This window comes from Anas platyrhynchos, chromosome 7 (assembly GCF_047663525.1).
Source record: "Anas platyrhynchos isolate ZD024472 breed Pekin duck chromosome 7, IASCAAS_PekinDuck_T2T, whole genome shotgun sequence".
Lineage (NCBI taxonomy): Eukaryota > Metazoa > Chordata > Aves > Anseriformes > Anatidae > Anas > Anas platyrhynchos.
This window is the reverse complement of record NC_092593.1, coordinates 38,356,230-38,377,700: the sequence shown is the minus strand read 5'-3', so window position 1 is coordinate 38,377,700 and position 21,471 is coordinate 38,356,230. Positions and strand designations below refer to the sequence as shown.

Here is a 21,471-nt window from a genome sequence, read left to right as displayed (position 1 = left end):
ATAGAAGATGCAATGTATTTTCTGCTTAACTAAAATGAAAAGGAAAGTATAATCATTATGTATGCACTGTTAACTTATTGGAAAGATAGATGTGACTAAATTATGCTGATGAAATACATGTATGTGCTTTGTGACTACTTTGCTGTTCGATGTAGATATAGAAGGAATTGATGAAGGAAAAGAATAGACATTTATTTTCTTTATTCTCTGTGGCACCCAAGAGGAAGGGATTGTCTCTAGTTGCTAAATTTGATTTATTGTGTTTGCATTGCAATCAGTTGTAGGAAGAAAAAATAATACAATGCTTCTTTCTTGCTGACTGACTGTTTCTGGATTATTGCCATCCTTAAAATAGAACCGTAATTTGCTACCTAAAGATAATAAGTGCTCAGCTAATAAAGGAAGTGTGAGTGTATCTGTCTCTCCCAACTACTACCTCCTTGGCATTAAAACAATAATTTTTGTTCCTTATATGAATCAAAAGTGGTAATCAGAGCTTGAACGCCTCTAAGAGGGCTTACAGAAACTTTTAGTTGAATCTTTCTGTAGCTTTTTTAAAATATATAAAATAGATTTATGGGAAATTGATTGATTTTAATGTATTTTATAGATTTTTATACAGCTGTAAGCAATCATTGGATTCTAAACGCCCAAGAGTTAAGAAATTTAACTACCCTTTCTGTGGCGGGAGGATTCAGAGATTACCAAGTTCGTTCGGGACTGGCTTTTCTACCAAGATTGAGTCAACAAGACAGTGCCTTATCTGTTGTGGTAAAAAACTGGGTTTTTTTTTTTTGTTTGTTTGTTTGTTTTTGTTTTGCATGGAGGTATGCTAGATAGCTGTCTGTAATACGTGTACCAATGTCTGATTGTAGTTTATATGCATAGCATAGTGTAACTAAATATGAAAATAATATATAAATATGAAATATAAATGATGAAATAAATATAAATATAATAGGAATATGAAAATTAATAAAGATAATGAATATATATATATATGTATATGTATATATGTATATATAACACCATAAATAGTTGATGTAGCAGAAATGAGTGTCCATTGAAAGAGTATGCGTTGGGGCGGATTTGAATCACCCCAAGTACTGCTTGGTACTATTGCTTTTCACCACCTTCTTGCACCTTTTCTGTTGCAGAAATCAGGTTTTATTTGTCTTCTGCTTGTGCAGGCATCTATTTCCTCCCAAAATTAATCAAGCAGTATCATAGAGCTAGTTAGGTTTGTTAATCCATGTTTCCTGCCGTATAACTGTTCCCTGCATGGAAGAAACTGGCAAATACTCCTCAGTAGGGCTTGACAGAAAATTTGTAGTTTCCAACTTCCATTTATTGTGTAAGCCAGCTTTTGAACAGGTTTTTTCTGACATCAACTTGAAATGTTATCTGAAACAGTTTTCATTCCCCTGGTGTTTACCTCCCTGTCCATTGTACAGAAGGCCGTCTATAAATAGTCTCCACTCTGATTCTGCTAGGCTGAGAAGATTAACTCTGCAATCCCTTTGTCCTAGCAACCCTTCTCTGCATCTGCTGCACTTTAATTTCTCATGACTGTTGGTTACCAAGATTTTGCATGAGATCCAGTGTAGAGTGGTATAATTTTTTTTATAACCTTGTCATCTGGATCTACCAAGTCATACTGTAGGATGATGTTTTTTTCTTTATTTTTTCTTCATGGCTGTAGCTCATTAATTGTTTATACTTTACCTTATCATACAACCTGATTCAAGTAATGAGCTCTGTTTATGGAAGGGAGATTTTTGGTGGCAGTCTGTAAATGCAGTACATGTACTTGTACAAATGAATAACTTTGGACTGTCCAGTTCTTTCATGCTCCTTTCTGTTGAGGGTGTCCTTGATTTTTCAGCAACAGCCTTCACTGGCATGCTTCTATTCTTATGTGCCAGGATCACTTATTAAATTAATAAGATTGGTAATAGAAGCAGTCTTTGAAGAACCTCTTAGTAAGTTTCTTCTATACCATTATTTGCTCTTTGACTATTAGACACTGCTATCTGATCTATCTAACACACATACTTCTGTAGTCATTTTATTTTACAAGTCCTTGTCTTTGCTGCAGCAAATAATGTTTTTGACTGAAGAAGCCATTCTATTATACCCCTGTCCATGAAACTCTATTACTAATTACCAAAGTAGATTTAAATTGGGGGGGGGGAAGGGGGAGGGAGACGGGACACAACTTAGAATTTTTAAATGCTGAACACTAAAAAAAAATCTTAATTGTTTTCCTTCTCCAAACAGAGCTCGGCTGTGCCTAGAGCTTGGGCCTCAACAGACCATCTCTCAATAGTGTGGTAAGCTAATTGAACAAAGGTTAATTGGCTGACCAAACATTCCTTTTGTTTTCTATTGTTCTTACATTATACAATAATGTAATTTCAGCATAATATGGTCTCTTCCTGCCACTTTTTTTCCCCTGGATATTTCCTTTCTAGATTTAATTTTACTTATTCTGTCTTCTAGGTGCAAAGAATTGATCCTGGCTACCATTAGAGCTTTTTTTGATCTCATAGATGAAAACACAAGGCAGGTTTGTATATATGACCCACTGTGTATTCCCCATGATAATTTCTTCTTCCCTCACAGAATGCTTAATCAGGACAAGCTCACTTTTGATTTTTCTGAGTCACACTGAGAAAATTATTGCCTTTTTGGTATCGGTCACTGAAAAAGTCTCATGCCTTTGTGTTATTTGACATGTCAGAAATAATTAGAAGTTAAGACAATTTTTATTATTTATTAATAATGTTATTATTGCTTGGTGCTTCATAGTTGGTTTGTGGATTGTATTATTATTACATGATGCATTAGGTTTAGTTGACCTTGCACCATGCTAATTTTTTCTAGCTGCGTAGCTTTGAATGGAATCTCTTAGAGTGTGTTGGATTCACCTTGCGTAAATAGTATACAAAAGGTGAAAAACTATGATGGTTTATCTCAGACATAATACTTCTTAAATTTCCCCACGTAGTGTCGTCATAGGGGCCAGCAAGTATTTACAGTGTTCTTTTGTGAATAACACAAAAATAGACTGTAAATACAATATAAGGGCAGGGAAAAAGCTGATTTGTTTACCTCTGGTTACCATCATTTATTGCTTTTCTAAATAAATATCCTTCTGAAATGTTTGGCAGCAGTACACTTGAATTGGGATCAAGGTCCAGAGGTTAGAAATATGCAAGAGCAGAGTCACAGACATAGAAGAGGAAGGCTTACAGGTGTTCTTTTTCAGTTTCTGTAGTGCCATGCTGCACTGGTTTCTTAAGGCATGCTCACTTTAATATGGAATTTGTAGGGACAAGAAGGTTTTTCTGAAGTTGACTGACAGTGCACTGGAGGGTAACACTTTGCAGAAATCAGTTGTATTGTCCACAATGTTGAAAAGCTGAAGAGGAGAGAAGAAGGAAAAAATGAAACCAAAGCCCAGTGTACTCTTACAGCTATTTGTTTTCTTGAAGTATTAAGATAGGTGCAATATGCTAGATTTATGAATAAAGACAAGTACATATAAATATTTTTAAACTCTGCCATGAGTATGTTGTTTTGGGAAGAATGTATGGGTGTCTATATAAAATATGTATTTTTTTAAATATATATGTAGAAAATAATTTCCTTTTGTTAAGAACAGATGAGGATACAAAACTCCCAAAAGTTTTATTTATGCATAATAGCAAATGTTGTCTTTCTCTGTTTTGCTGTGATTGACTATTAATGGTACTTTATTTATTCAGATTATTATATTTAGAATAGAAACAGTGTATCATGTCTTCTAATAATTTATTTCCTCTCATTCCCAAAACTGTATTTCTACTGATCATGTCATGATTGTAAATCATACTAATTGGTAAAATAAAAATTGGCAATCTGTTTTGTTGGTAAAATAAAAATTGACCATCTGTTTTGTTTGTTTTGTTAAGATAACTGAAGATCCCAAGAAGAGAATGTCTGTACTGAATCACCACTTTGTGAGACACCCTGGAAAGATATTTGAGGAAAATCCTGAAGCTTTTACAGAACTTACAGGTGAGTAGCAGTTTTCTTTTGAACAAGATTCAGAGATACTCCTTGTTTAAGAGTTGATCTTCTTACTAGCAAGCTTCTGAAATAAAATTTGTCCTTCTGACATTGCTGAAACAATATGTGGCTTTTTAGACCTACACTATTAACTTCCATGTGGTTTCAGCACTAAATAGTTTAAAAGGGGTAGGAGCAAAAATGGCTATGTCGTTTTTATATGCCTTTGATTCTGAGGCACAAGTAAGAATCGTATTTACACCAAGGTATCCAGTAGACAATCTCAGAAATTGGGGATAGCTGAACGCCAAAAATGCTGTCTAGTCTACACTTGCATCCCATTTTTGCTAGAGGGTTAAGGTTGAGTGATTAGGCATTGGAAAGGGTTGCCCAGGGAGGTGGTGGAGTCACTGTCCCTGGGGGTGTTTAAGGAAAAGTTGCACCAGGTGATCTTGGGTGTCTTTTCCAACCTTAAAGATTCTGTGATTCTGGGTATTATAGAGCCACTATGTTAGTTTTGTGCTATGTAAGGAAATCCTGAATATTCAGGGCTGCTTCATCAATTTAGTGATGTGACAGGGTAAATTGGACCACCTACTAATGGTTTCCTTGTCACTGCAAAGAATGCATAGATAAAAGGTAACAAATCTTGAGCACAAGGATTCTTGGGAACTAAACAGATGTTTCATAAGGCACAGCTGTATTGCTAGTTCTGCTGAGTGGACTGAACTGAGGAAAACCATTTTATTTCAGAAATTTTCTTAATGTAAACTATTGCAGAACTTCTAAGATAGCTTGAACTTTGGTGTCCAGTTTTGGCCACCCTAGTATAAGGGCACATCTAGGCATTGACATGCTAGAATGAACCCAGTAGAGGACCACCAAAATGTTTAGCTTCTGGGGTGTAAGACACGGGGAGGGGGAGGCTAAGTGAACAGTGTTTGTTCCCTCTGAAGAGAATGTTAAGGGGGGGATTTATTGTTATCTTCATCTACCTAGTGAAAGATCAGACTATTCTTGGAAGTGCAAAGTGTTTGCATCTTCCTATTTCTCACACACTCTTAACACTTAAAAATTCATGAGAGAAATTTAGCTTATTCTAGTTACACAAAAGAAAAATATTAACCTTGCATAACAATTTGCAGTATTTACATATCCAATCTGTTCATTATTCTGTCTTATTTTCTTTCTCCAGACATATCTTTAAACTCCTACTGTTTTCTTGTATGTGGCACTCAGCTCATCACTTGAGTTGCTTTTACACAAGTTTCTGTACTAGTTTTCTTAAAAGGCTGAGAGAAACAAAGACTGGGGATGTTTCTAATATTTCATTAGATTTAATGCCGCCCTGTAATTACATCTTGTGTTGTTAAGTTTCTTATTTTTTTCTTTTGTTTCCTTGAGAGCTTTATTCTAAAATCCATAGGCTTTCTCTTTTTGTAGTTAATATGTAGTAATTGGATCCCAGTGTTTTGCTACTTCCTGTGTTACTGATAATAACTGTTGCATGTCATTCTAAGCAGCAGCAAGCTTGTGTATTGACTAAAGTTTGTAAGGTTTTGAGACATTTACATATAAGGGATAACATATAGGCAATAAGAAAGTATGAGATTTTGTAGATTATTTCCTTCAGTGTCACATATAAAAACATGTTTGTTTTTAGGAGATTTCACGTGGATTGAAGTCAAAACCTCAAAATGGACTTACTCTGTTTACAACGTAAGTGATGTTTTTCTCTATTGTGTGTTTTATGTTTATTTTTTTTAGTAATGAAAATTTTTTTTCCCTTTGAAGGATTCAGATGGAAAATATTTCGTGTTTCCTCTTGCAAGCCACAGAAAATCATACAGTCATGTTTACTGTGAAAACAGTATGTTGGTGAGAAAATACTTCTTTCATGTCTCGAGTTTGTTTATAAACTTGTTTGATTTTAATTTTGGATATGTTGTGATTTTAAGACAATTTAATGAATAATACATGTAGTAGAAATTAATGACATCCACTTACATTCACATCCTAATACGTTGTGTCAGATGTACTTCTTGTTGAAGCATGTTGTGCTTAGTGTTCAAGGTCTGAAACCTTCAATGTCACCTGAATTTCTGAAATGTGAATGTTTTATTTTAGGATGTCTTACAGTTAGCCACAGATTGCTTTCTCATTTAATTTAGTGCAGCTGTACCGATGGCATTGAATGAAGAAGTTATTTTCAGTGCTGCCAGGGTTTAGCTGTACTTAGAACTCAGGAACACTGCTTATAGGTTTGCTTTGCTGTAATAAAATTTAAGTCAGCCAGAAAGTCTACAGAGATCTTCAGCTAAGCAGTGGACATGAATGGGAGCCAGCTGAGAAAACAGCACCTTCTCAGCTGTTTCCTTTGTTGTGAAGAGAGGTGATAGTATGCCCTGTATTTTTAGTTCCACATTTTAGTTCCACAGCTAAAATGTTTTTGAAATCGTTTTTAAAATACTTTTTGAAAGGAAGAAATGTAATCTCTTGGCAAACTGGAGATGGATAAATATACTTCTCAGTATTAAATGAGTCGTGGAAGATGTCCCTGCCCACGGCAGGGGGGTTGGAACTAGATGATCTTTAAGTTCCCTTCCCACCCAAACCATTCTGCGATTCTGGGTTGATTTTAGATTAGTGGCAAGGAAATGGAGATGCTTTCTTACATGATTCTATGTATCCCTCTTACCTCAAAAGGAGAGGTTCAGACTACCATTGCGGGGAAAAAAAGCATATATCCTGTGTTTCCTAGAAGCAGCTTCAAAATTTTTAAATTTGTTGTGAACTTAGTTGACCTTGAATGGGGCAATTTTTGCCTTCATTATGTATTAATGACAGGACTGGTACTGTTTTAGGAGGAGGAGGTACAGAATACTTATGTTCTCTAGTAGTGAGAGTTAAGGGAAAACCAGTAGGACAGTCAAAATCTGAAGTATTTCTTGACTACTCAGGATAGAAACTTGAGACATTAATTTTAGATAGAAAAGAATAAACTTGAATAAAATTGAACTTTATATTGTGTAAGGCAGATACTTCTCTTTTTTGAAGAGAAATAATGAAAGTTTGCTTGCCAAACCTTGTATTTCTTTTTTAGAAAAACGTGACAATTCATATATAGAAAAGATGACAAACTTATTTAAAATGATTCTGGAAAAAAAAGCACCACACCTTTAATGTTCGTGTTTTATCTTTCCTTGTGATTCTAATTGCAAGATTATGATAGACTCCTTAATGGAGGATATAATGTCAAATTCCATTACCACGGAAGTTTGATTTTGCTGTGAAATATTTTTTTTTTAAAAAGTTAATATTTTCATTATAAACTACAGAAGGAATTTGAGAGAGACTGTTCTTGTCATCATCCTTGCTTTTACACTTCAGCAAATAATATTCTTAAGAGAGTTTGGTTATTATAGTGATAGTGGCTGCAGACATAATGGAAAATGAGATGAAGATGAAAATCTGTGCCTCTCATTAGGAAGTTATTTGCACCAGGCTCTGCTATTAAAGTATTCTAGAACAATTGCTCATATTTAGTGAACTGAAACTGTTAGCATGAAGAAATTTTGGAGAAGATTATCAGTATCAACTCATGCATTGTTTGTGGTAAAGAATTACTAGTAATGTATTTATAAATTCACACATCAGTAATGTACTTTTTATGGTATTAACATTACAGGACACAAGTAGCTGGATTTATGGCTGCATGGACAGCAATTCTTCAACATGGTGAGTATACATAGTTCCTGTTTTTTTTTTATTTTTTATTTATTTAAGTAGATCTTGTATGACTGTATTTGAGTTTTCAAGCATATAAAGTATCTTTCTTAGGAAGGGATTGGGAAGAAAAAATAGAATTCCTATTCCTGTTGTGCATAATTCATGCTTTCTGTATCATCAATAAACAGGAAAAAATATACTTACCAAAATTGCTATTATATGAATAAAGAATAAATTTTGTGAAGTTTTTTTCTTTAAGCTGTATTTTTGACCTTGATAGCAGTAAAAAAAAAAAAAAAATTGTTCCTTTTGCTCTCTTTTGGACACTGCATTCTGCATTGGAACCCTAAATTGTATGGTTTGTTGCATCATTTTAGAATCCTTTGACAAAGACATAAAACATTACTTGAAGCCCTCAGAAAGTGAATTGAAGCATCTTTTTATTATTTTTTTTTCCATTCCAGAATTGCTGTTACCATATGAGAATATTTAGAAGTATGGGTGATCAAGTGATTATTTGAATCAGGTCATTATAATCATTACTAAAAAGATGAAAAGTAATTGTTTTTAACACTGGCTTAATTTACCTCCTCAGAGTCACCTCAACATAAATTCAGCTTACCCTTTAGATTAGGGAAAATTCCGGGGTGGATTTGAGCTAGTGTAGTGTTTATTTTTTGGGGATCTGTGCTGAGGCATATAGCCACAGTGTCTTGCATCCAGTCAGAGTTACAATTATTCTTTCCTGATCCAAGGAGCAGCTGGCTGTTACTGTTCTGTGTAACCTTTGACTGGCATCAAATGGAGGTTAGTTTAGTGCAGGACTGCTAGCTAAAACTTAGCCTAATAAAATCCATAGCAAAACCACTATTATCCTGAGGTCCTGTAACACTATTTAGAGAACAAAATGTATCTTGGTATTGTAAAAATCATATTTTATAGTAAGTGAATGAATGTCTTGCTGTTCAATTTGAAAATTAATACACCAGTTTTGAGCTGCTGCAAGGTCTGCAATTCTTGTTTTATGTGGTATGTTTTGCATGTTCCCATAGGAACAATGGACACATTTGATATTTAACAGATGTTAATAAAACTGTGTGTTAATGCAATGCCAGTGCTGCCTTGGCTCATTAAGAGTTTTAATTCTTTTGGAAGATGTGTGTCTAGTAACTGATGATTGTTGTGTATTACAAAATTAGAGCTTCATTTAATTTCTTTATGCAAAAACAAGATTTGCAGTATCTGAAATTATTATAATTTGATAAATGACTGTAGTAGCTGACTGCAGTAGACCCAAACTTGTTTGCAATTCATAACTATGCATGTTTAGGTAGCGAGGGATAAAAGCTGGTCCACTGTCATAATCTAGTGTCTGGATAGTGAAATATTTGTCCTTTTAATGTGCATGTATTTTTACAGTCTGGAAGCTACTGATTTATCCTGGAGAGCTGAGTTACTTCCGACCATCAAGGTAAGTGTACCTACCTCATAGCAGGGAGAGTTGCTTGGTGTTTGCAGCATGGAACATGCAATTGTATTGCAGAGGAAGGGGTACAAGAGGTGGACATCTGGGAACTGGCAAGCTAAGGGGTGTGTTTTGTTAATGGCTTTTCCTCTTTTTTTTTCCTATTTTTTTAAGGTTGTAATACTGAAACTTCAGGATTATCCTTCTTTGTCCCACATTGTCATTCTTGTACCACCCACGGTTGGCAATAAGGTAAAAAGATGAAACATGGACATTGCTTCTCAGAGTGTTCATAGCTATGATGGAAGTTAAAGGGTTATGTGCTAAGTTACTTTGACAAATCGTCAAACTCTTGGTTTGACAAACAATGAGAGAACAAATGATAGACTTGGAATGGGATGGAAAGTAATTTTCAAGTGAACTAAATATATATTAGAGATGGTGGAACTCGTATTTGCTGCATACGTTTCTTTGCTCTTCATAATTAATCTTCAGGGGACAAACCAGAGCTTCTTGCTGCTTAGAAAACTGTATCCAGAATTTGGACAAATCATGCTCCTTTGCAACATCACACCTCCCACCCCACCCCACCCCTGACCAAAACAAACAAACAAAAAAACAGCAACAACAGAAACACTGAGATGCACCTCAGGTGGAGGGATGTGAACTGCATTCTAGTCATTCTCAGGCTTTTGAAGGCAAATGGCTGCAAATATGAGTAACCTACAAGTTATGCGTAAGGTACCCAGATTTCTACTGCTGTTTACAAGAATAAACTAACTGCCAGTTCCTGACAGTCAGGGAGGAGGGGGTAGAAGTGACAGTTCAGTATTTGTGTCCTGTATTCTGCTGGTGCCTGTGAATAGGGCTTGGCTACAGTCTTGTGTTCAGTTTAGATCTGTACTTAATATTCTGAATTGCAGTTTACTTTGGACTGTGAATTCTTCAAAGAGGATTCCAGAACAGTACAGCTTCCTGTAACGAATCTTTTTTCCTTTGGTAAGTACATCACATTAATACTGGGGGGGGGGGGAAGGAAAACTAATATTAACTAATACCTTAGATAATAAATGTGCTTAAAACTTCCAATGTTCGGGTTGGTGTTTTTTTTTTGGAGGTGGGGTTGTTTTTACTAAAGTTAACACTACTCTTGCTAGTAACAAATAAGAAATGTGATTTTTTTTTTTTCTGACTAACAGATATAGGGGATATAAATCTCCTGGGGAAAAAAAAAATCAAATCTGAAGATGTACTGAGTTCTCAGATCATTTTATATAATATTTTAAAATAACGCATCCTTTGCAGGCCTTTCCTCAAGCAAAATTCTATTAAATTCCACTGGCTTACTTTACAACGTTCAGCTCCAGCACTTTAACCAAGTAAGAATATTACTTAATTTTTTAAGCTAATGTAACAACTATTTGGAGTCTAAGTAATTTTTTTTATATGTTTTAGGTATATCAAGCTTTCAGAATATATATAGAGAGCCACTGCCAGTCACCCAATGGTAAATATGCGTGTTCTAAAGTATATATTTATAACCTTGTTTTAAACCTCGTTGAAAATTCTCAAGACTAAAACTTGTGGAACCAGAAGTCCTTTCAGGCAGTGGGGTTTATACAGTATTATTATAATCTGCTCAAATGTCTGTGCTAATATTTCTCATTTTCTACTTTAAGAAGCTCAAAGAAAATGAGGAACTAGTCTCATATGCTTGTTTTATTGCTTCTCAGAAAGGAAGGTTGAATTTTACACAGGATTCTGCATTACATTGGAAGTGTTTCTCAAGAATAGTATGTTTGACTAGGATTTTTATTTGCTAATTTTGGCACTCAAATCTGAGTGTTGAGCTGCATGAACTCAAACAGAAGAGGATGCTAAAGGGCTTGGTTTCAAGAAAAAAAAAAGAGAGATTTACTAGCTTGAGGTAACAGCTTGCAATTGAAAACCCGAAATTTTCTTGTAACTGTACTGCCTTTAATGTTGGTGTCTTGCTGTCTTGGTCTGTAACAGCATGTGTTAAAAGTCATTTTTGTTCAGTGTTAACTGCACTGAAATTTTAATTCAAATGTAACTGCAAGCACAGTGCTTCTGTACAATGATCTCTAGGCCACCTTTTGTTTTGTTTGTGTTTTTAAGTGTCTTATGGTGAAATTATAGCAGGTCAAATGTTATAGACAGTAAGCAGTATGTACATGTGTGGTTTTGAAGAAATGGCACATAGCATATGTTTTGCCGATATATAGTGAGACTTGAATTTGCTTCATTTTTTTTTTTTTGCAGACAGTTGCTATGTCTTGTTCTTAATGAATTTTGTATTTTTAATTATCTTCCTTTTCAGAAAAAACTAGCGTTTACAGACTGCATATACCTTGGTCACATGAAGACTCAGTAACTGTAGCTAAGTAAGGACTTTAACAGTTATAATTTATTTCTTGATATGTTCTTGAAGAGAGTTTGCATGCTGTTGTGGGCATATTTCTGATATGAAACAAATTACCCAGTCTCTTTTGCATCTTCCCTTCATTTACCTTTCTGTCCTCATTGACAAAGAAGTTGTTTTGTTTTTTCTATTAAATAAGTTTATCTACTAATAAATCTACTAGTTAGTTGCTTGTTTGATAGTTCTTGCAAATATTTTGGAAATGGAAATAAGATTTCTTGGTCTGAAATTCTCAGCATAATCTTTGATCCCCTCATGACTGGGGAATAGAGCTTGCCTGGGGTACTGGTTTCTTCCTGTGATCCAGGGTTTTGATCGCACAGCAGCCCTAAGCTGCTTGACAAAAGCAAATGCTGTGCCTTGAAACGTGTGTCACTCGTGACTCAGAGTTGAACAACCTGATTGAACTTTAGTTTTTTTCCTGTATTTTCTACTCCAACAACTTAATGCTTGCAGGAGGCTGAATTTTATTCTTCAGAATCCATCATATCCATTCTCTTCACAGAGCATATTTATGTGTTTTAAGAGAGAGTACATATGCTAATGCTAAACTTGTCTGTTTTCATTACTGAGAATAATAGATAGTCTAGATAGTCTAGAATACAGTGGATTCAGAATGTTAAGTAGCTCTTGGATGGCTGAATGGGGCTTTGAGCAAGCTGGCTTAGTGCGAGGTGTCCCTGTGCATGTTGGGGGTTGCAACTAGATGATATGAAGGTCCCTTTCAACCCAACCCATTCTATAATTCTTTGCGATAGAATAAAAAAAGTTCATTATACTATTTGGCTCACAGCTTGTGGGTGACACTTGATGTATTAGTTATGGTTTATGCATACTTGCTGAAGACTAAAGCATGTAGATCACCTTTTTTTTTTTTTTTTTTTTTGATTATGAGGAAAACAATTACCAGTTAAGTTGCTCTTTCAGAGTTCCATCTTCTAGTGAGATTTCTGCAAAACTGCATGTTGCTCAGCCTGGAAATGACAGCAGGGTTCCAGTATTAAACATTTACTCTTCGTCAGACTGTCAGTATGAAGTGAGTAACAAACATTTATTTTATACTTAGTTTGCATTGCTCTGTGTGTGTGTATATATATATATATATATTTTTTTTTGCTTCATTCAATCTTTGAAATCATGTACCAAAATAAATACTAAGCAAATCTGAAATTGAGCTGTTTCGCCTTTTCATAAATATAGCACATGTTACAAGTGTTTTTAAAAGTTTAGAGAACAAGTGGAAGTTGGACTTACATTTAAGCAATACTTTAAAGTATATGTTTTTAAGAAAAGTAGTTGGATGTAAGCTGTTGTGCATTTTAATTACAGGATTGCTGTATTTTAAATTGGCTTCTTGAAAGTATTTTGTATTTGCTTGCTGTTGTGTAAAATAGCATTCAATAAAATCTTAATTTTTATGCAGGTAATTCTGAAGACATCGTTTTTACAAATTCTTGGGCAAGTAAGAAATCTTCTAATACTAGATTTTGTGTTTTATATCAGTCCCTATACAAGTTATTCCTTCCTGCCACCCCTTACTATGGCATATCAAATCCCTTCTTGATGCCAAGAGAAGTATTATTCAATGACCGGTTAAAACCTTGTTACTTGGTAAGGCATCCCATCCCATGCCTTGCCAGGCATCCATTTTCAGAATAGAAAAGCATTCTAGCTTTAAAGAGCTCGTGTAGATGTTGAGCATTTGGCTTTGCAGTTAGCCCAGTATCTATAGAGGTATGACGCTGTAGGTCATTTTCACTTTCTTGCCTGGTGAGTCAATACTGTTAAAACTTTAAAAGAACATTTGGCATCAACTGCAAGTTTTTCAGGGGGAAAAAAGGAAAAAAAATAAAAATCTATATGTCCATTTTAAATATTTTTTCTTTCTTTATCAATGAAGAATACTTTTCTACATTGGTATAAAAATAGACTAGCCATCTGCAATTTTCTGATTCTAAAAAGTAATGTAATTCCCAAGCATGGATATATAGTGCTGGAATATTACTGGCAAGTTCCTTTATTTGAATATGTGCCTTTCTATCAAGGATTTCTCATCTTGTTACCATTTGAAAAGAGATTGTGTAATATCTATATAGAGGTGGATATCAACTCATGACTTGGCACAGTGGAAGCCAAGTGAAATATACAAGAAATTAAGTCTGAAAAATCTTTGCCAAAAGGGTACCTAACTATATATAAGTTTTGCTTCAAACGTGGCCTTTTGCTTTTAGGGTTTGTTTATATATTTTACTGAAACACCATTAAAATGCTATTGTATTCTTTTCACTTCTGTCTTGACTGGAAAAAAAAAAAAGCTTTCATTTATCAGAACACATTTGAGTTGTCATTTATGAGATATCCAAATATCCGTATGTAGTATTTATTGCTCATACTGGTTATCAGATACTCGTCCATGAAAATGAGAAAGTATTTTCATCTTCTAGGAAAGATTTTCTAGTCACATTATCATGCTGGTTTTGTGATAATCTTTTGTATATGTTTGCAAGTTATTCTTATATCCTTGTCTTTCAGATAATAAGGTTCCATGCTGGCGCTCTTCCTGTCTATGTTGTTTCTAATATCCTCCTTACCTATGGAGGACAACTGAGCACACTGATGTCAACAGGTAGATTTCTAGAAAAATATTTTTCCAGTGTTTTTAAAGAAATTACTTATCCAATTTACTATTGAAAGGCTAGCTAGTTGGTGTGATATTTTTTTTAAGCTAAGTATCATTGAACTTGGGTGAATTTTCCAGATCTATGCTCCTCAGCTTCAGTTACTGTGTTTTAGTAGTTCTCCGAGGCTGTATGCTGGCAGAATATTTCCTTCTTTTTTACTCTGTAGTCCCTTCCTTGTGGTTGGTGTGTTGCATGGTATTTTAATATTAATAGAAAATACTTAAAAACACTTGTGAAAGTTTAAAACATACTATTATTATGCACAGAACACCTCGATCTTGCATAAAGATGAGATTTGACTGTTATACCTGACTTAAGACAAATAGCATTTTCATTTAAATTCAGGTTTGTATTTGTAGCAAACTCTGTAATTGCTCTAGAAGTTCTTGTGTCAAATTACCTGAATGTGAATGATCCACTGAATAAGGCCTTTGAGGATCATAGAATTACAGGGTTAATTTAGGCTGAAAAAGACCCTCAAGATTATCAAGTCCAACCATGATGGAGTGTGCTGACTTAGTTTTGTCATAAGACGTGGTTATCTTGTTTTAAAGTGAACTTTCAAAAAATTGTCTGAATTTACTTTTTGTTGTGGATAATCTTTGTTAAAGTTCATGACAAAATAATAATTATAGATACTTTCTGTTCTTGATTCTAGGCCAGTGTTCAGAATTTTCCCTTGAACTAATTAGAACAGCTAAACCCTACAAAGTAGAACCTATTATAAGCATTGTTGTGTTTCTGCAGGGGTAAGTTTGCATAATTTATTTATTTAAAGCAGTTTCTAAAACAGAAGTTTCAAAATTCTGAAACTTGGTTTGGTGGGAGGATTATTATTCTGATTTCGTTGTGAACACCTGACATTTTGTTTGAAAGGGTGTTGTAAGAGTTGATATATGTCTTACCGTAATGGCAAGTCAAAGTCATAAGTAACACTGCTTTCATGTTTTTGGCAGGTTTAACTGGTTTAGAGAGATATGGGATTCACTCTCGCTGCCAGAGGTGGATGCTGCTGTACTGAGTAGTCAGGATGTATGGTTCCCCCTCGTGTCCCTGATTCTGTTTCTTCTGGGGGCAGGCATTGCCTACTGGAGTGCAGTATTTTTCTCTGCATCTCTGAGAGTCTTCTCTACATTATGGTTAATTCTGATTAGGTAAAACAACATTATGCTCTATAATTATGCTTTTTTTTGATGACTGCAACATTCATTTTGGTTGGCTTCAGCATGAATGGTTGGGTAAATGAAATTCTGCAGTACGGTTCATACGTGATTTTAGATATCTGGGTTTGTCAGTGTTAAATATTAATGAAATATCAGAATAGCATTATTTTCCTTGTTTAACATCTCCAAAAGGGAACTTAAATGGCTTTCCTTCATCAGCTGCAATAAAAGTTTTCAGTTTTACTTTTTGAGGAATGCTTGTTGGAGGAAAGAACACGGCTGAACTATTTCCTTCTCAGCAGCTGATGAATTTTACAGATGATGTCTAAGAATACTGGAATGTTTTTGTATGTACAGATGAGTGCTGAAAAAGGAAAAGGGGGTTAAGAAAAGGGGGGAATGGAAAATAAAGGTTTTGAAAGAGTAAATTAGAAATTGGATAATATACTTAGCTAATTTGATGATTTCACTGTTCTCACACTGATAAAGTCCTCACCTAGATTTCAGCCAATAGAAAACTAATTTGGTCTGTCCAGAAAGTTAGTTGGGATGCTCTTTGCTTAGAAAATACCTACTAAATGAACTTTTTATTTATCAGTAGTACTTCTGGTCTTATTCTATCAAATAATACACATGGTGTGAGCTACTTTTTCTCAGCCATCTTATTCATCAATAATAGTGAATGTGAAGACATTTAGTTATAAGCGATGAAGTGAGCAACTTCTAAGTTTTGAAATTACTCTTACTAAATTTAAGATTTTTAGCTCAATTTAGCCCTTAAGCAGAGGCAGGAAAATTAGATTTTGTGTTATTTGCCTGTAAGTCAGATCGTTCTTTGTAATGAATTTTAATACCTCACACAGTTATATTACCTTACACAGGTTCTGATCCAGTCCTGAATTTCTTGAAGAAAAAATAAAAACATATAAATCTCTCTAAAGTATATGGGATTCAATTGGGTTTTGCTTGGTCTTCTGAAAAGATCTGATATAGCCAGCAGCAAAGAACTTGTCACTAGCTGCCTGTGGAGTTCCTTGTTCCTACCAAGTACCCTTCTTGTGGTTATTTTCAAAATTTGTTGTGAAGGTTTTTTAAATTTTCCAAATAATGCTTCTTCCCATTTTCACTGTCTTAACATTGGAATGTTCAGTGAAATTCTGAGAGGTTACAGACTTTTTCACCTTTCCATTGCATTTCCTTACCACCTTCTTCCCTTGGTTTTCATATCTTCTCAGCTCATCTTTGTCATTTCAGATTCATACTTGTCTCTTAGTCATTTCAGCTGGAATCCAGAGACTTAAAATAAAATTTTCTGTCTCTCTGAAACTGTGAGTAAGCAGAAACCCTTGTTTGGGAAGAATGTCACAATACAAGTCTTGCAGACTTACTGTTGTATGCGAGTCTTGCAGACTTACTGTTGTATGCTGCTGTGCTATCACTGATCACTGCAGTGTAGTGATGTTTGTAGTAGGAGTCACTCTGATGGTACAACTGTGCAGTAGTAAGAATATGGTTCTGGTTCTCCTGGGCTCCACAGAAGAGCTTAGTGACTGATGCATATCTGGAGTTAGGATAACCTAATGCTTAATGTTCACCAATGTATCCGTTATGTTCCCCAAATGAAGTAAAAATAATGTCTTAGTTAGAGACTAATAACAACTAATAATGTATTGGTTACAGACGTACAGGAAGGTGTGAGATGGTTTTGTTAGTTTGATAAAGTTATTTGCAAAGTAGCTTACGTAGCAGTTAGTGTATATATTAAAATTTGTTGAACTTTATTTTTTTGGTGTTTAATCAATATTCAGGAGGAATGTATTATTCATTTGAGTCATTCATGAAACAATTATTCTTTGATATCTGGTAACAACGTGAAAACTACCAAGTATAATGTTAAGGTTTTTTTGTTTGTTTGTTTTTAAGACCTACCGTGCTTCAGAAAGATAACAAGTTGTTTACATACAGAAGACTCTGTGTGATGGGGTCTCTTGCTTTGGTTAGCTGGACCACTTGTGGTGCACTGGCTGTATTCGTTATCTATCTTCAATATTTGTTTAAGGTACTGAAAAGCTAAGCATTCCAGATATGTACATAATGTCAACATTTCATCTGCTTTGAATTAACCCAGTGTTAAAAGCAAAAATAGAGGTTACCATTTTTCATACTTTAAGGAAATGTGGTTATTCGCATACTTGAAATAGGTCTTTTTTGAACTCCTCAGACATTCAATCTCACACTACTTAGAATTATTTTGTTGTTTTGATTGTACTTTTTTCAAAGGAATGTATGGTCCTATATGCCTGCTACAATAATTCGTATAGTTTAAATTTTTTCTTATGAATGTCATGTTATAAAATCAAAGACTAATTGGCTCCCTTGGCTGTAGTGAAAGAAGATCCTTGAATGTTCTGTAGAATACTTTTTATTTTAAAGACTTCACAAATCCTTATGAAGTAAAAGGAAGGAAAATGGACAAATTGTAGAATTAGGACAGTCTTTATTGTGTGGCTAATTTGTGGCACTGGCCAAGGGATCAAGGCTCCATATTTAGTCCCTGCTATTCAGTTTCCATGGTCTTTTTTGCATCAGAGCATCTAACTCATCTAAGTTAGATATCTGATTCACCCCATGGTTATATAGCTGCTAAAACAGCTACTGTACTTAGTTACTAGGGAAGCCTTTGGGAGCATGCATCTGGGAGTTAAGGGTACAAAGTGGAGCAGCCTGCAGGTGGTCTGAAGAAGGTATGTAGCAGAAGAAAGCACAGCCTGAAGAACAGGGCTCTCTTTCAAATCCCTGTGACATAAAGTTACCCTGTGAAGGACATTTCCATGCTGACCCTGCTTCCACTTCTGCAGTAAATTTCTGATATGGGACTTCTCCTTTGTGGCCTGATGTGTGTTTTTACAGAAGGGAAGTAAAACTGAGTTATCAGGAGGAAGAGGAAGTAAGGAATATGCAGATTTTCCGCTGGTATTCCTTTTCTATCACAGTGGAAGCAGACCAGCTCAACTTCTCCCTCTGTGCTTGGAAACCCTTAAGAGAGCACTTTGGATGTTGCTGATTAGAAGGAAGAGGGAGTTCTAGAATCGCGGCTCCATTGGGACCCTAGAATTATCTATCTATAAAAAGGGACAAAAAATAATTAGCCTGAGATTCTTGTATACTGTAGCTATCGTGTGAAGCAACATTTCTTAAAAAGCCAAATGGTCTGTCTTACAGGTAATAAAACTACATGTGAATGTAGGAGCAGAAAAAAACATGCTAAATGGGGTGAGTATTTCCTGTTTCTCCTCAAAATTAAGTGACCAAAAATCGTTTGGCAAGCCCCATGCATTATAAATTATCGTCTTGCCATTACAGTATTGAGTTGTGTCGTGATGACCAGGTGGCTGTGGAGTTTACTTACTGTATGCACGATGTGAAAGAAAAGCCTGGACACAAGTATCCTATATGGTCACTGCATCCACTGCTGAAGATCACTGCAGTGCAAACTTGACTGAAAACATTTTAGGAGAAATATTTAGTCTCTAAAGATATAGCAGGATGACAGTTTTTTGTCTGAGTTTTGGTACCTGCCTTATCTAAAGAAAAAACCTTTTTTCTAGGTATAAACTATGTTTATAATAACGTATACTCTCTTTTCCAGATAGGTAGCTTGTGGAGTTCCGAGTTCTTTGTTTGTTTGTTTGTTTGTTTTAATCAGGAGGTGACAAATATTACTCATTAGATGGATATGGATTGAGATTCCAGTAAATTGGGAGCTATTTGAAAAGGAGTGAAGAAGCAAAATATTGCTGGGTTTCATGCAATGTGAATTTTGTTTCTTTTTTTCAGTTCCTTTAACATATAGGATCTGAAGTGTAAGTGCGTGGATACATTCATATAATGACTACTCATTCTTCTTTCATAAAATACGGTTAAAAAAGTAGTCAGCCAGGACATGTTGTTGATAATTTTCTTTGGGACTTTGGGGTGTTATTTATGTTTAGTTTTAAATTTTCTCCATCTCTCTTCTTTTATATTCGTATCATCTTTCCTTGTTTCATTTGTATTTTTTTCTGTCATTGGAAGTTATCATCTGCCAACTCATTTATCTTTGTTATTCATTCCTACAGTTAATGTTTTACTCCCAGTTACATTACCTTCTGTATATTTCTTCCATGAATGATTATAAGTGATTTTCACCCACATGTATTATTATTTCTTTTATTCTGTTCTTCCTCCTTCCAGGAACTCCATATTTTTCTCACTGCAGTGGTGTCAGGGTATCTCCATCATCCATTCTTTTTTTTTTTTTTTCCAAAGACACACAAACTATTAGTGTAAGAGAAATTGCTGGTTAAATCTAGATGCTTTAAAATTGAACTATTGAACTCTGCTTTTGATGGCTTTTTTGAGGGATAAATTGCAAATTTTCTTCCTGAATCAGAGTTCATATGCGACTGTAGGGACAATTTTTCCCTCCTGCTCCCTTCTTAGGGTTCTTAGAAGCCAGCACGTGTTCTTATGACTACTGTCTTTTATCTTCAGGACCCAGACTGCTCAAAAGAAACTTCACAGAACTCCAGTAGACATACGGTGAAAAGCCAAAGTTTGAGAGACTTAACTTCAGAACCAACACAATCTCACTCCAATAGTACGACAATTGCTGAAACTGTTAACAGTCTTAAGATCCATCTTACAATTCTCTATTTATTCACATGGATTGTGCTGCTGAACCTGCCATCTTTAGTTTACTGGTTTAAAAATCTCAGGTAATTTCTTAAATTGCCAGTAAGGGTGGAGGAAAAGAATCTGAACCTTGGAAGATAGTCACAATTGCAAATGCTTAATTTTTCTACCTACCTTATAGCATGAAAGACTTCAGATAACTACAACTGTAACTAAAGCTAGATTGCATGGAAAGAACAATATAAGTAGATGTTAAGAGGTAATACCAAATAGTATGTTGAAGGAAGTAATGAAACAGAAGTGATTTATATTCAGTTTATGATGACATATACATGACATGTATGTTGTTATTAGCACGTCATTGCTCCCACCTTGGATTTTATTTGGTAGCCTAGTTTAAAAGTAACGTGCTCTTAAAACTAACTCACTTTTTTTGGCAGGTACAATGTTAGGCTCGATCCTGATCCTTGTAGATCTACAGCTATTATCCTTGTATGCATTTTAGAAATTCTCATGAATTCAACTACTTCTGAAGTGAAATCAAGGTACTGTAGCCCAGTTCTATGTTGTTTTACCGCTTCTTTCTTAATTTGTGCTGCACATATATGTAATTGCTCAGCCTACACAGAAATTCATAAACTCATATAGTTAAATCTTAAGGACTAGGTAAAATGTAAAATGTATACGAATGAACTGTAGTTCAGGTAAGCGAAGGAAAACAGCAGTGTTTACCATATAGACTTAAATGAAATATTACTATCTAACCAATCAGTTGTACAAAGACTCCTTTTATGAATTTTTCATTCACAACTCATTGAATGTTTTTAAATGTTACAGAATCCTAATACATCTTAAAAATTTTTATCTGGAAGTTACAAGGAAAAGTGGATCTGAAACCACTGTAGATATGTTCTTATAACGCTCCCTTATGGGCACAATTGAAAAATGTGCCTGTAATGTGGTTTCTGCTGAGTTAAGAAGTTTTGAACACTTGTTTTTGCTGACAGATAGAGAATTTCTTCCTCAGACATAAAAGTTAGTCAGTGTCCTATGAAAGATTACTACTAATAAATAATGTAGTTTATTCTCTTGACCAATACCTGTTAACTCGAATAATTTAAAACATTACACCTTTGTGTTACAGTTGATTTATTTTTAAATTAATATAAGGATAATGTTAATTGACATTTTAATAGTCTTTTGGCATAATTTCTCTTGCTTATAAAACACTATTTTTCACTGAACTTAGACATTCTGTTTAAA

The 21,471-nt window shown here is 34.7% G+C and overlaps 1 protein-coding gene and 1 long non-coding RNA gene across 5 annotated transcripts in view; one reads left to right on the top strand and one right to left on the bottom strand.

Moving 5' to 3' along the window:
• The window catches only part of PGAP1 (post-GPI attachment to proteins inositol deacylase 1), a 43,029-nt gene that overhangs the window by 8,982 nt on the left and 12,576 nt on the right, over positions 1–21,471 (top strand). For all 4 annotated transcript variants that reach the window (XR_005267152.2, XM_072040589.1, XM_027461792.3 and 1 more), the window contains exons 5-26: positions 611–771; positions 2,281–2,333; positions 2,503–2,569; positions 3,957–4,062; positions 5,717–5,772; positions 5,848–5,931; positions 7,742–7,791; positions 9,202–9,253; positions 9,422–9,499; positions 10,171–10,246; positions 10,553–10,626; positions 10,703–10,754; positions 11,589–11,652; positions 12,618–12,726; positions 13,114–13,152; positions 14,223–14,316; positions 15,030–15,120; positions 15,328–15,525; positions 17,458–17,593; positions 18,757–18,807; positions 20,068–20,291; positions 20,649–20,753. Coding sequence is in view for 3 of the 4 variants with exons in the window: in XM_072040589.1 (XP_071896690.1) it covers positions 611–771; positions 2,281–2,333; positions 2,503–2,569; positions 3,957–4,062; positions 5,717–5,772; positions 5,848–5,931; positions 7,742–7,791; positions 9,202–9,253; positions 9,422–9,499; positions 10,171–10,246; positions 10,553–10,626; positions 10,703–10,754; positions 11,589–11,652; positions 12,618–12,726; positions 13,114–13,152; positions 14,223–14,316; positions 15,030–15,120; positions 15,328–15,525; positions 17,458–17,593; positions 18,757–18,807; positions 20,068–20,291; positions 20,649–20,753 (2,020 nt within the window). In the remaining variant the exon portion in view is untranslated. The remainder of the gene's footprint in view (positions 1–610; positions 772–2,280; positions 2,334–2,502; positions 2,570–3,956; positions 4,063–5,716; positions 5,773–5,847; positions 5,932–7,741; positions 7,792–9,201; positions 9,254–9,421; positions 9,500–10,170; positions 10,247–10,552; positions 10,627–10,702; positions 10,755–11,588; positions 11,653–12,617; positions 12,727–13,113; positions 13,153–14,222; positions 14,317–15,029; positions 15,121–15,327; positions 15,526–17,457; positions 17,594–18,756; positions 18,808–20,067; positions 20,292–20,648; positions 20,754–21,471) is intronic.
• The window catches only part of LOC113844152 (uncharacterized), a 37,164-nt gene continuing 16,460 nt past the window's right edge, over positions 768–21,471 (bottom strand). The window contains exons 2-3 of the long non-coding RNA XR_003498443.3: positions 12,598–12,664; positions 768–3,424 (exon numbers count right to left, since the gene is read on the bottom strand). This is a non-coding gene — a long non-coding RNA (uncharacterized lncRNA). The remainder of the gene's footprint in view (positions 3,425–12,597; positions 12,665–21,471) is intronic.